This window comes from Camelus bactrianus, chromosome 13 (assembly GCF_048773025.1).
Source record: "Camelus bactrianus isolate YW-2024 breed Bactrian camel chromosome 13, ASM4877302v1, whole genome shotgun sequence".
Classification (NCBI taxonomy): Eukaryota; Metazoa; Chordata; class Mammalia; order Artiodactyla; family Camelidae; genus Camelus; species Camelus bactrianus.
The window spans coordinates 33363339-33378647 of record NC_133551.1 but is presented as its reverse complement, the minus strand read 5'-3'; the positions used below and the strand labels follow the sequence as shown (position 1 = coordinate 33378647).

The 15309-nt window shown below is 33.0% G+C and overlaps 1 protein-coding gene across 12 annotated transcripts in view; it reads right to left on the bottom strand.

Moving 5' to 3' along the window:
* The window catches only part of DOCK7 (dedicator of cytokinesis 7), a 176819-nt gene that overhangs the window by 22059 nt on the left and 139451 nt on the right, over nucleotides 1–15309 (bottom strand). For 10 of the 12 annotated variants that reach the window (XM_074376357.1, XM_074376347.1, XM_074376348.1 and 7 more), the window contains 8 exons: nucleotides 14327–14423; nucleotides 13764–13898; nucleotides 12718–12870; nucleotides 7892–8050; nucleotides 7147–7247; nucleotides 4780–4972; nucleotides 3038–3181; nucleotides 481–612 (listed from right to left, as the gene is read on the bottom strand). In XM_074376357.1, coding sequence (XP_074232458.1) covers nucleotides 481–612; nucleotides 3038–3181; nucleotides 4780–4972; nucleotides 7147–7247; nucleotides 7892–8050; nucleotides 12718–12870; nucleotides 13764–13898; nucleotides 14327–14423 — 1114 coding nt within the window. The remainder of the gene's footprint in view (nucleotides 1–480; nucleotides 613–3037; nucleotides 3182–4779; nucleotides 4973–7146; nucleotides 7248–7891; nucleotides 8051–12717; nucleotides 12871–13763; nucleotides 13899–14326; nucleotides 14424–15309) is intronic. The other 2 variants (XR_012511209.1, XR_012511208.1) reach the window with 1 other exon arrangement.

The following is a 15309-nucleotide window of genomic DNA, read 5'->3' as shown; positions in this document are numbered from 1 at the left end:
TCATATTAGAAATACATCAAAGGATGACTGAATGAAAATATCTAGGAAAAAGAATTAAAGTTCAGTTGAAATCATTAAAAATATTAGGAGTTTATTCAACTTTCACATCATTTAATAAAAAGTTAAATATAAAAACTTTTTTTGGCAGCAAATGAATAGAAATCAATTTCTGTAACCCACACTGTGAAACAGAAAGTAACAATTTAAAAAAATTTAGCAACTAGTAATAATTCAAAAAAACAGAAGGAAAAAATAGAAAAGCTATGTGGAACGGTTATGATGATCATAATCTACTTTAGATAAATTCATTTTTTGTTAGAGTCTTGCTTTGGCCATGAACTGTCATTTTGACACTGTTCATTTGTGACCTGATTAAAATGGTCATTTCATGGGATCTAGTTTGACATTAGTACGAAGCAACACTAATGCTTTCAGACAGTTTTCTCCGTTTATACTGAAGCTAGAAATTGCAATCATTACCTGATGAACAATTTTGCTGAATGCTTCTTGAAGTTTACCATGAATCGTGGATAGTTTCTTTGCATCCCGATTAGCTTCATGAATAGGAATAAGTACTTTGTAAACCTCGTTCACTGCTTCATACATGCCGGCCTAGAAGAAGAATAAGATATTGCTTTCTTTTACATCAGTAAGAAAGTGAATTATGATTTATGAATTCACAATATTTCTAAGACAATGCCACTGTTTTCCAATAGGACACAGAAACAAACACTACTAATTTTTAATTTTATAAGGCCTAGTAAAAGAATTTTGCATAATGTACTATCTCCTCTAGATGGATAAATGGATACGTATATGTATGTGTTTCTTTGTGTGCATTTAACACACACACATATGCACATTTGCATTTCTATATAATTTGAACTGGACATTTTGCTTTTATTTACCCAGTAATACTTCACTAAAATGAATGTAGGTATGTATGTGCACTTACACATGCATATAAACTTTTGGAGAAACTATTTCTGAGCAGAGGAATAAAAGAAATCCAATTATTATACTGGCTACAGATATGCAGGATCAGATAACCTGTGGCTCCTAGAGCACTAGAAGTATTTGCTTTTCCAAAATATTAAATCGGTACAAGAAATCTTTCTGGAACTCTCCTATGGAAAAAATCACTTATCTTTAACAAAACATAAGAAAGTTCTGAATCACCAGATTTTATTCAACTAGGGTAGGGGCTTGCTGGCCAGGGGTTGGCCAAGCGTTGCTCTAGTTATAATCTGAGTGAGGAAGAAAACGTGTTTATACTGCTACTCTACTCTCGTCTTTAATAATAGATTGATAGCTGTAGTGAAGGAAAACAGAGATGTTTTCCAAGAGCCATTGAATTTCCACTGCCTCACAAATCAGCAAACACATTTTCCCAAGGAAATAAACATGGTTCTCATATTTTCTAGTTAGTTCACAGGAGTATATTTAAGCAATCATGAAGCTGTAACAGTAAAATATATTTAGTGTAACTAAAATGCCCCAGTAATTATTTTAATTAATATTAAATAGATTAATTGAAAAAGAAGGAAATTTATAATTATATGCTATTGCAAAATATAGGCTTCGTAATGCAGGCCACTGTACACCAGTCTAAATTTACTGCTGTGAATTATTAAAATTATACACACACAGAATGTATATTTATTAAAATATTCCATTAATAGCAAACAACATTTTTTTCCCTGCTAGTTCAAATTACTTAAATTAAAACTCAAGGAACAGAGAGAGATCCCAGGTCAGAATCAGGACAATCAAGGTCTTCAAAAACAAGAAATTTTAAAGTGGACCAATGCCTAGTATTCTTTGAATATCAGAATCATTATTAAATGAGTTGCTTCTAAGTGTCAATAATGATGAAAGGATGATAAAAGCAAACACATTAAAACTTACTTGGAGCCAGGCACTGTGATAAACACTTTACAAATTTTAACTCATTTAATCCTGACAACATTCCTTGAGGTAGGTACTATTATTAGACACATTTAATTGATAAGAAAAATGCAGCACTGAAAGGTTGAGTAATTTGTGCCTTAAGTGACTTAACTACTAAGGTAGCAAAGCCAGGATTTGAATTCTGGCTGTGTGCCTTCTAAATCTTTGCCAGTAGCCAATGTACTGCTGGGTAGGGTTAAGGCCAGGAGAAGAAATAACCGATTCCCAGTAATAGTACAGTGGGGAGGAGGGAAGCACCGCTTATTACCTCAAGCTTTTCTTTTACCCTAACATGAACCTCACGGTCTCCCGAACTTTGGTGCTGGGACACTAACACTCAGCAGCAAAGTAACAGGAAGTAGGTGACCCTGTCACCATGGTTCCAAGAAAGTAAGCAGGGGTTCAGCTAGCTATCTTCTCCTTCTCCAATAAACATCCCATCTCAGGCCCACATGACTGCTTCAGTTCTTCCCATACAGATGGGGAGGGACAAGCACTGGAATTATAGCATGGTACGGTAGGTCAGGCAAGGGATCTGGGATGGAGATCATAAAGCTCCTGACAACATTTCAACATCTACCTAACAGAGCTCACTATGTAACCAATGGGATGAGTGGCCACAATCTTCCTGAGCACGAGGGCAATGCCCAAAACACTCAAAAGATTCTCCCTTTCATCCAATAGACATGCTATGTATAAAGAGCCATGTTAGTCTGCCCAAACAGGAACGTAAAGCATCCAAAACCTTTCTGTTCTGTTCTGTTTTTAATAAAATTTTAAGGTTTTAGAAAATGTCTAGTGGTAAAAGTTTTGTAAACCAAAAAAATCCTCCAAATCTCTTACAGACTAAGTGTTGGTTCAAAATAAGCAAATGAAAAACACTGGAGGAACTGACAGATTATTAAGATAAAAAGGAGTAAGCAATGATGAATCCAGAAAGAAAACCTGTTACTAGATAGTTCTTAAGGTACTTAGAGAAAACAATCATAAAGGAAAAGCAGGGTCACAGGCAGGAAGAATAAATACACAAGTCATTGATAATTAAGAAGTATGTGACTGTGGGAAGAAATGAACAAGAGTCATCTACCATAGAGAAAGAAGCAGCTGCTTGTTCCAGTAATCCCACAAGTCCTGACTCAGTAAAGTACTTTCCAGAGCAGATACCTTCTTCATCTGGAGATACCACATCATCTGAGACTGCAGATTCTTCTAAAACATTAGATGAAATATTCTAGAAGGAAAAAAAATGTTTAAGGTTTGTGAAATGGAATTAATTTCTTAACATGAAAGTTGTACATGAAGAAGTAATTGAAGACGAAATATAACTAACAGCTTAGGTTAAAAAAAAGGATAGTCAATGCAAAGATTAAAGACAAATCTCCAAAACCTTTCTGTGTTTTGAAGATGACAATAAAATGCAGCACCATCACTAGATAATTTTTCCATTAAAAAAAAGTTGTGAGAAAGAAACTTAAGAAAAATCATGGGCTAAGGAAAATTGTGATACTACATAGAACACCTAAGGAGACTTAAACAGTCTTTATTTTTAATTCAATTGATCTTGTCAAAACTCTCTATGAGGGAAATTAAGGTACAAAAATGGTCCCTTGGTTTGCCTAACATACATCGAGTGAATGAAAAAACTCAGATGTAATAAAAGCCCCCTTACCCAATGAGATTGGGATCATCCATTATTTCTAAAAAAGAAATGATACATACATACTTTAAATATTTTATTTTAACCTGAATTTCACAGTAGGTATATACTCATTTGTCAATTTTTTGAAGTAGGTCCAAGGCCTTTTCTTTGTGTATAGGTCTCCAGATCACAGTTCAATGTAATCTCTCTTGACTAAATACCCATGATACAAGCTTCATTTAAGATTTCCAGTTTTGGTTTCTTTAGAGCAAAAACTTGAACTTCAAAGATCATCAAATTATACTAGATTTCTAGGAATTTTTCTCCCAATCTTTCTGTATTTGTCTGATTCAAAATTAATTCAGCAGCACTTTAGAGACTCACTTTTATCAAGTCTTTGCAAACATTTCACTTAGTTTTCAGAGAAATAATAGCTCACTTTCTTTTTGCATTTATATTTATCAGAGGACATAATACTTAATTAAATGTTGTCACTTCCTAAACCTGGCATTAACAGGTTTTGAAGCAAAGGGAAGCATAACTGACTCTTGGTAAGCAAAGAATTCAACTAGTGGGCTAGAGATTTGTAACCCTACTAGAGAGTAAACTATCATCTCTGAGTCATGTATTATTAGCATATTTTAGACAGGAAATGGAGAATATTGGTTTATCTGGTATGTTACTTAAAAGCCAATTAAAGGGGAGAGGGTATCGTTCAAGTGGCAGAGTGCATGCTTGGCATGCAGGAGGTCATGGGTTCAATCTCCAGTACCTCCTCTAAAAGTAAACAAATCTAATTACCTCTCCCCAACAAAATAAACTAAATAATACAATAATAAAAAATTAGATATTTTTAAAAAGCCAATGAAGAGTTTCTACTGAATTCTGATTCTCTATATTTTGAATATATTTCATAGATGCTATAAAGTCCACAGCAGTATAGGCAAAGAGAATAAATACATATAATAGCATTGACAATTCAGAGGTAAGAAAATATAGGAAGAGAATTAGCAAGAAATATTCTAAAAATGTATTAATAAAAGTGATAGTAAAATGTTAATTCATCTTGTGAAGCATCACCTTCAGCCTTCATGCTTTTCTTACAAGCTGAATGAATCTAAACACCGTTAAAAAAGTTAAATCCAAAAGAGGACATACCTTGATTTAATGTAAACCTGGCAGATTCCTACCTGAAACGTCACACATCCCACGGGAAGGTATTTCCGGTCCTCCAGCATACTCAGATATTCGGCAACAAGGGCTGCTGAGTGAACGAGGCACTGGGCGGCTTCAGCATGGTTGCTGCGTTCCGAGTGCTTGCCAGCCATGTTCTGCAACCAGGTCAATCGCAGATCTGGAGAGGTCTGGTAGCCCTTGGCAATTCTAGTCAGAACAGAAATTCTTCTCAATTAGCATTTGCTTCCCAAGCTGGAAGGGAGTTTAGATTGTTTATTCAGTGCTGAGGTTTCTGTTATTGAATACAATCTATTCAGACAAGTTTGTGAGTGGTATGAAAATATCTTTCAGTATGCTTAAAGGAAATAACTGTGGGCCCATGGAATGGGTAATAGCAGTTTCTTTTTTGCAGGGAGGACTAAAAAAAAATGTTATATTAATATCTGGCAACTAAGGAAACAATCAGTAAAGGAAAAACTGGGAATTTATGTTTTCATTAAGGGAATATAAAGAAGTTCTATATTCAAGGAAAAAAATTATAGAAGATTGTTTCATTGTATCATCTTTATTTTAAAGAAAATAGTTGATTTGTGCCTCTAAACAACTACAAAATGTAAAAAGAGAAGGTCATATAGCAAATAAAAGTCAAGTTTTACTTACATTTTTCAAGATACAATAGGAACTACAAAATTCTCAATATATACCCCTACAAACACTGTCCTACAGGTATACTCATATTTAAAGTCAGGAAGATTAACGTTGTAGTAAAACATTAATACACTATATTTTCTTCCTAAAGAACTGCTTTTAATATTTAAAATATGGGTCTTGGCCCTTCTAAGAAGTCTAGGGCACAGGATGCCAAGGTGTTAAATATATTATTATTATTTTTCTAAATCCTCTTATTTTTGATAATCAATAAATATACTGAAAAATTGGACAGCTTCCTATAAAAGAATGAAATCAGAACATTCCCTAACACCATGTATAAAAATAAACTCAAAATGGATTAAAGACCTACATGTAAGACCAGATACTATAAAACTCCTAGAGAAAAGCATAGGCAGAAATAAATTAATCTTTGAAATATATCATAGCAATATTTTTGGGATCCATTTCCTAAAGCAAAGGAAACAAAAGCAAAAAATTAACAAATGGGACCTAATTAAATTTAAAACCTTTTGTATAGCAAAGGAAACCACTGACAAAATGAAAAGACAACTTACTGAATGGGAGAAGACATTTGCAAATGATATGACCGATAAGGGGTTAATGTTCAACATACATAAATAGCTCATACGACTCAACATCAAAAAAACAAACGACCCAATTAAAAAATGAGCAGAAGAACTGAAGAGACATTTTCCAAAGAGGAAATGCAAGTGGCCAACAGGCACATGAAAAGATGCTCAACATCACTAATAATCAAGGAAATGCAAATCAAAACCACAATAAGATACCACTTCACACCTGTCAGAATGGCCATCATCAAAAAGAACACAAATAACAAATGCTGGAGAGGGTGTGGAGAAAAGGGAACCCTCCTACACTGTTAGTGGAAATGTAAGTTGGTGCAGGCATTGTGTAAAACAGTATGGAGGTTTCTCAAAAATAGAGCTACCATATGACCCAGCCATTCTACTCCTGGGTATATATCTGAAAAAACCCAAAAAACACTAATTTGAAAAGATACATGCATCCCAGTGTTCACAGCAGCATTATTTACAATTGTCAAGGTATGGAAGCAACCTAAGTGTCCATCAACACACAAATGGATAAAGAAGATCTGGTATATGTATATATAATGGAATACTACTCAGCCATAAAAAAGAACGAAACTTTGCCATCTGCAGCAATATGGATGGACTTAGAGCATTATGCTAAATGAAATACATGACAGAGAAAGACAAATACTGTATGATATCAGTTATATGTGGAATCTAAAAAATACGATAAACTAATAAATAAAACAAAAAAGAAGCAGGCTCACAGAAAGAACAAACTAGTGGTTACCAGTGGGGAGAGGAAAGGGAGGAACGGCTCTATGGGGGTAGGGAACTATGGTTATTATGAGATTACATGAAATCATGTGTGTGAAGCCTTTGAAAATTGTAAAGCACTACAGAATTTAAAGAATCTTTCATTAAATTTAAAAAGTTAAAAAATATATATATACTGACCAATTATTCATAGTTCTTAAAAGAAGTGACACAGGTGATCTGAAAAGCACATTTTTACTTTTCAATTACCATTAGAAAATGACACACACAAAAAAAAGAAAATGACAAATAATTTCTGTATTTTTTTAATCTAATATTTTTTGTATGTCTTACTAACTTAAGCCCATTATACAAGGTATAAGTAAATCAAACAAATGTTACCTGTACATTAGATCAATCAACATTTCAGGATCCTCCTGGTGTTCCTTCATTTTAACCGTATCAGAAAGAATCATATGGAGATTGAAAACCAAATCTTGGACCTGTAGCAGACAATTGTAAGAAAAACATTCTTCAATTGTCATTCATTCACAATCACTAAATTAGTTTGGAAGATATTTCAGATAAGCATCCAGATATTTTAAAACAAACAACATGGTTTTGATACAGTTCTAAAGAGTGTCGGCGTGCTGGGGTATGGGGCAGTAAGGAGTAGTAAACATTATACAGATTCCTCAGCAGACTTTTTTCAGTTCTCACCCAGAAACAAGTAGACTGTAAGTAGAAATAAAATACATATGGGATATAGGGAATACAGAAAAAGAACACAAAAGGAAATTCTCTCCTATGGTTCGGATTTTCCCAAAAAGTAGTTTGTAAAAACTTTAGTTTTTAAGGCAAGTTTCATTCAGAAGTGGAAATACTGTTTTATTGCAAAGCTTTTGTGTCTATACTGCTTAAGTCTACTATGCTTTGGGTACAAATTCACAGAATTAAATGCCATTCTGAGAAGGAAAGGAAGCTTACTGAAACAAAAAGATTCAGTCCTATCTCTGGCATATGATATATGGATTGAAAGAGAAATACAGGTTCTTCCAGTAAAGACCAAAGTTTGATTTAACAATTTGAAAAGTGTCTATTTACAATTCCTATTTCAACTAATGGTCTAAAAAGTAGCATTTCTGACCTGATCAGGAAATGTTGTTTCCCTCAATTCCAGATCTTCTTCAGCATATGTCAATATAGTCTTCAGAGAACGTCTCAAGAATTCTTCATTAAAATTCTGAGATGTGCCCACCAAAGAAGACAGTGACATGGTTACTTGCATTTTAACCCTGGCAAAGTTCTGTAACAGAGAAATTGCCAGGTAAACATTTAATACAGGAAAGCTTAAAGGGAAAAAAGTCTATTTTTAACTTCCTAAAAGGGAAAGGTTAGTGAAAAATACCATTCTAAGCAAAATATTTTTGAAAAAGCAATGAAATATGTATATTGAAATCTTAGTTTTAAAAAGGACATAAAACTTAGACACTTGCTGTAATAATAAGCTACAAAACAGGGTAAATAAAGTTGTGTGTTAGACTTGATTAGAAGTTGTTCCTAGACTTCACTGCCTCATTTATCTACTATGAGGTATATGTTATTAATAAAACAGCATTTTTACAGATGAGGTTAAAGAAGTTGACCAACATCATAAAATTCTTAACTTTTCGATGTGGTCCTTACACCATAGCCCATTTCATTAGGTCCAGCGCTATGATAAATTTAACACACATCCTGTATAAAGTAACCTAAAGGTAGAAGCTTTGGAGTGATACCTTTAACAGTTTACATTCTTCCCTTTCTTAGTGTAAATTCACTTCTGTTCCACTGTTCCCCAGTTATGAAACCCCTCTTAATAGATTATCAGTGGTAACCTAGTAATTACCAAATCCAAGATACTTTTTTGTCAATATTCTACTTGACATAACTGTATATTTAAATGTATTGGTTACTTTTTCCCTGAACATTGCCTGCCTTATCTTCAGCGGTACCACTTTATCCTGAGTTACCTATTCTTTATCCACTTCTTTTCTGTCTCCTTTATTCCTCAGTTGCCGTTCTTAACTACAGTGTTCCCAAAGATTCTGTCAAGAAACCTTATTCACTGGTCATATTCTAAATAGCCTTATCCATTTCTTTGCCTTCAACCAGAAGAGATACATTTCTATGTCTTCAGCCCATATTTCTCTCTAGAGTCCAAGCTATTATATGGCCCCACAGATGGCGACATATATGGCATTCATGGCTCTGTATGGATGTTCCGTGGTACCTCAATTTTAACACTTCTAAAATGCCTTCTTTTCCTATTGATTAAATGAATGGTGTTACTATTGTTATTGTTCTTGTAGTCAGTCATTCAGGCCAAAAATCTAGGAGTCATTCCATAGTCATTCTCCCCTCTTATTATTCATACCATAAATCCAATCCACATTACCCTCCTATCTGTTCCAGTTTGTTATTTCTCCTTTCCCACTGCCACTGCTTTAGTTTACTCCCTTACCATTTCTTACTGGGGTTACTGTAATAACCTCCTAATCAATCTTTCTGCCTTTTTCACTAATCCCCTAAGTATCATCAGGGAAATTTTTGTAAAATGTAGATCTGAACACATCCCTCCTCTCCTTAAAACACTCCACTGACTGCTCATAGCTTTGAGGATAAAATTCAAATATCTGACTCAGTAAATGTGTCAAACTATATGATGGGAACTGAGAGTAAGTGGTAAACAAAACAAGTATGTCATGTGCCCTATGACAGCCATGTCTAGACTTTTCAACTACAACTTTCTCTCTTATTATTCTCTCTTTGAGCCATAACAATCACGAAGTGCTAAAAAGGTATCCTCTGTTTGCCTATTTCCTTCTCTCATCTTCATGCCTTTCTAATATGTATGCACTGTTTTCTTTACCTACAAAGTTCTATCCACCTACTCATCCATCTGATTGGGTAATTCTCTCTTTTTATATTTTTTTATTGAGTTATAGTCATTTTACAATGTTGTGTCAAATGCCAGTGTAGAGCACAATTTGATTGGGTAATTCTTTATCCTTAGTTCAAGTATCTCCTCTTTCTGAAAAGCCATCCCTGAGAGCATAAGCTATTTTTCTCTATGCTTACTTAGTCCCCTGTGCTTACTTCTCATTATATTAACAGCACTCATTCAGCATTTGCCCAGAGCCAGTTACTGACATGTGTTATACTTAATATTAATTCATATAATCCTCACAAAACTATCTGCAGTAGGCACTTACTACTATTATTAGCTGAACATTACCTGTTCCTATCCTCCCCCACTAGATGCTAAGCTACCTGAGTAAAAGGACTATTGTTTTATCTATGTTTGCCCAATGCCTACTATAAAATCTAGAATACAATTCAGTAGTTAGTTCTACTATCTCTTGCATACATAAACTATAGAAAAATCAACGCTAGTTTTAAATTACCTATTCCTTTTTAAAGGTACTACCTGACACTAAGATGATAAATTACCTATTTTTATCCTATTATATAAAGCTTCCCTAAAATAACAGGAACATGTACCAAGAACACTCCAAATTCACTCAAATTTTAGGGACTTTATTTCAAAAACTAAGCAAGATCAATAAAAAAAATTGTTCTGGATTAAGAAAGAGGACCTGGCTTCTTATAAAAATAGGACAGGGTGAGACAGCAAGTTCCCACTTCTCCTGGATTTCATACAAAAATAAAAGATGAATAGAAAGAAATCCATAAACTCTACTTCAGCAAAATGAAGAGACTGATATAATTCATATAATATTAGAAAAGTACATAAGGGTGGCCAAGACAAGCTGAGATAGGAGGTAGTTTCAAAGGAAGGCAAGGAGGGGAGAGCAAATAGTAAAAAATCCTAGTGTGTGGATTTCAGAAATAATGGGGAAAATATTTCTTTAAATTAGAAACTCACTTTGAGGTGATGAAACTATCTGTCTTGAAAACAAAATGAGCTAAAAATTTGAGAGGACGGGACAGAAATGCATTGACCAGAAACTTTAGGAAGTTAGGCAAGATGTGTGTACAATAGCAAAATCCCATGAGAGACACATTCCTGAAGGAATATCCTACAAACACCTGGGCCAAGATAAACTAACTCATTCTAAGTTGAACAATAAAATGGTAAAGAGAATCACTGGAACTCACTAGGCAAAGAACATTTAATAGAAAAATGTGGTCATAAAACATGAAAATTCTAATAAACTATTTAATTATAAATTATAAAAAATTTATGAAGCCATTAATTTTAGGAAGAAAAAAAGGCAGAAATAAAAGAACTCAAGGAAAGCTACTGTGATAGTTAAGATTTTTTTCATTCCCCACCAAGAACCAATATTCACCAGGTTGGTGGCCATACTGCCCCTCCCTAAGAATGCATGATTAAAGAAATAGAGGACTGAAGGTATTATATAATTATAAAGGTAATCATTAGGGCAATATAAACTTTCTTAAACATGATAAACACTACACCCCCAAAATAAAGTGAAGATGACCATAAAATGCAAGATGAAAACAACTAAAAAACTTTTTAAAGGAGATGAGTAGGTAAGCAAAACAAAATAATACAACACGACTCCTGGATGCTTCTGATACAATAACAAGTATGAAGAGATTTAATTCAACTAAGAGACTGGATTACAAAGCAAAACTCGACTGTTACGTTGGACAAGAGAGGCACACTTAAAGCTATTCAAAAAAGTGACAGTAAAAGAACAGGCAAAGGTAACTGAAGCATGCTCAAAATAAAAAGGAAGCAGAGGTATCTTAATACCACAGAAAATAGAATTCAGGTCAAAAATACAAAAATTTTAAATAAAACCAATTCAGGTCTTTTTCAATTCTAAACGGAATAATTCACAGGAAGATATAATAGTTATGAATATCAATATAACAAATAGTAATGAATATCAATTTATCAAATAAGAGCTAAAGGAAAACAGACAATGTATAGGCTTTAAATCATCTCCTTCAATCCACCAAATGAGGGGGGAAGGTATAGCTCAGTGGTAGACTGTGCACTTAGCATGAACGAGGTCCTGGGTTCAATCCTCAGTACCTCCTTTAAAATAAACAAACAAATCTAATTACCTCCCCACCCCCCCAAAAAAAACCTCCCCAAAATCAATCTACTAAATGGACCAAAAATAAACAGAATAATGTAGTTAGTAAGGTATATTTGTTTAACTCAATACTCTGAAAATACAGAGTACCCCTTCTTTTTAAAAGCTTGCATAATATTCATAAAAACATTATATGTTTGGACACACAAACATACACATCCATAGTACCAAAAAGGAAATATAGTGTATACATTGTATGATCACTTTGCAATAAAACTAAAAATTAACATCAAAACCTGAAAACTCTGTGTTAAAAAGAAAATACAAACTGAAATAATGAAATATCTACAAAACAAAAATACTGAAAATACTACATATCAGATCCAATGATATACCAAAAGCAGTGCACAAAGGGATATTCTAGGCTTTAAACACTTACATGAGTAAAAATAAATAAATTTAAACATTTGACTTAAAAAAGTCAGGAAAAATACAATCCATGAATATATTATCAAATAAAAATACACAAATGAAAATATGGAATTCTTCAAAGACTGGCATATAATCATAAAATATCAAGTGAAGGTATTAAAACTTTTAATTTTCTTTATTACTACTTTCATTTTGCTTATTGCTAATAATTAAAATTTGTAATAGTTCAACATACATTTATATTTTCAGTCTATACTAGTCTATGTTATGTTTGGTACAGGAAGCAAATTGGAGATTTGGATTTTTATAAGGTATCCATAGAATAAGAAATAAATAGACAGTCTTAAGATCAGACTCAAAATATACAAAAAAATTCCATGTTCCTCCAAAACCCATTTAATAGGCATCTGCAGAAGTTATATTTCATTATGAAACCAGAGATAAAATCCTGAGATAAAATACTCACATTACCAATCTCAAAGTTCTGTCTCATAAGTAGGTAAAGGGAGGCACTAGCGTGTGACCGTATTGTGCTGATGCTACTGCTACAGTGCCGGAGAAGCCGGAGGCATAAATCAGCACACTGCTCTGTCTCTTCTTCAAACAAGAGTTCAGGGAACTGTAGAGAAACAACATCAACACTGAATTTATGCACTAAAAGTTCCAGAGGTATTTTAATATAGCTGACATAGAGATTTGTTAGTATAGTCCAGGAATGAAAAAAAGGGTTAAGGACAATATTTGCTAATGGCTAATTATATGGATCACTGAGCCAGATGGAGTGGGCTCAAATACCGATTATGTCATTTAATAGCTAGTAGTGTGACCTTGGATAGGTTTTCTCATCCATTAAATGGGCTTAATATATTATCTACACGGAATTGTATGACAATCTTAGATAATGTGCGTAAAACGCTTAGTATGGTAACCAACATGTAATAATTCTGTAGTACGTTTTTACTATTACAAAATAGTATAGAAGTTATTTTCACTGGCTCAGTTTTTTCAACAGCTCTGTAGTCCATCTTGTAAGATGACTAAGGTGAAATAGCTAATTTCAAGATTTAAGAATACACATATTCCTGGGGGAAAACACAGGAAATATCTGAAGTAGTTGAACAAACAAGAGTAACTTCCTTCCCATTTACCACAGGATATGTTAATTTCAACAGACTGAACTACTTATACATTGAATTCTTGATAAATCAAGTTAACAAGGAATAGACAAAACAAGATGAAGAGAAAACAAGCCCCATATTTAAAACAGGCAATCAATTTCAGGCCATTCTCCATATCAAAACTACTTTTTTTTAAGGCAGAAATTGGTTAAAGGTAATTCATATAAGAAAGAAATTCCAAAAGGCAAGTAGTAGAGAAAAGGGGTCTTAGATTATTATTAAAATTTAAATTTTAAATACATTAATCAATGAATGTGTCAAACTATCTCAGACAATGTTAATAAAGAAAGGAACGTCTGACAAAACAGCAGGTAGCAAAAAAAAAAAAACCCACCTTTGAAACCAGGGCTCTCTGGGTAGCAAAACAATGTTGCAGATAAACTGCACTTTGGTTACAGGCCATGCTATGGAGTAGCACTTTCAGCACCCCACCAAGGATGCTCTCTTTGGATTCTGTTACAGAAACTGTCTGTAATTTAAAAATAGATAAATAAAATAGGGATGTAACTGCAATTTGGTGAGAGAGATAGAATGTACATAAATAAACAAACAGATTTTCTTTCTTTGTGTTTTATTTATTTATTGCATTCTTTTTTATTGAACTTTATAATGTGTCAATTTCTGATGTACAATATAATGTTTCAGTCATACACATATATACGTGACAATGTAAGATCGAGGAGGACCTCAAGGAAAAGAAGCTGAGCAGGGTTTTGATAAGAGAAAAAAAGGGGAAAAAAGAATGGATAGGATTTAAATGAGAAAAAAAGAGGAGCAAGGACATAATTTTTAGGAACTTCTGATATTTAAATGTAATTATACAGCTCAATAAATACTTTTTTCCCCACCTCAATTTAACAAATCTATACTATAAATTTATGTTCTTTGTGTTCTTACCTGGACAACAATCTCTAATGTATCCAAAATGATTAGATTTGCTTCAGTAGCCAGATTTCCATCAATCAGTGCTTCATGCTCAATCTCTGCTCTTGACCTAGTATAAAATGTTATAAGAAATTATATTTATCTTTTAGAAAAGCCAATAGATCCACGATTCAAAAAAGATTGAAAGATGCACAGAGTTTTCTGAATGCAAAGTTAGAACAGACTAAGGAAAAACAAAGTATTTCACATGTTTTAAAATGTTTTATTTTAGCCTGAATTTTGTTGACCATGACAATACAGATTTTCTCACCCTTTTACAGTACTACAATGCTACTAAAAGCATAAATACTTAGCTTTCAGAGATGCAAAAACATTGCTTTATTCTGGATGGCACAGACACTAGGTGGTGCTATGTGGGCTTGTATTTAGGGCTGCTTTCATATAAAGCAGCATTTAAAATATTAGTATTCATATTGCCATTTCAAGGATTTTTCAATTTATTTATTTAGAATAAAAGTACTTTAAAAAAAATTAAGTTTCATATAATTTACCCAATTTTTTAATACAGAAAATGACTTCAAAATTCTTGTAACTCTTCAGTGAGACTCCGGATGGAATCATTCATTAGAAACAAAACACTTTGATGGAATAAAGTGGTTTACTTGAATATTAATATTTACAAAAACATTGTTTAATGAAAATAAAACATTTAAGAACAACTATATATGATTTATGGGTAAAGTTGACATTTGTTTTAGTAGCAATATATATATAGAAACTATGTATCACATCCAAGTAGACAAAACAACAGATAAATCAAAGTATAAGGATATATTAAATGCTAACTTTTCAAAGTTCGTAGATGTTCAAGTCTCTAAATCTTTATTATTACCACTAAAGAGAATAGTTCATGAATTTATCTTTTACAAATTAAGAAAATATAACACAGTTAGAATTAAACTGGAAAAAAAAATCATGTTCAAGCTTAAAATTCC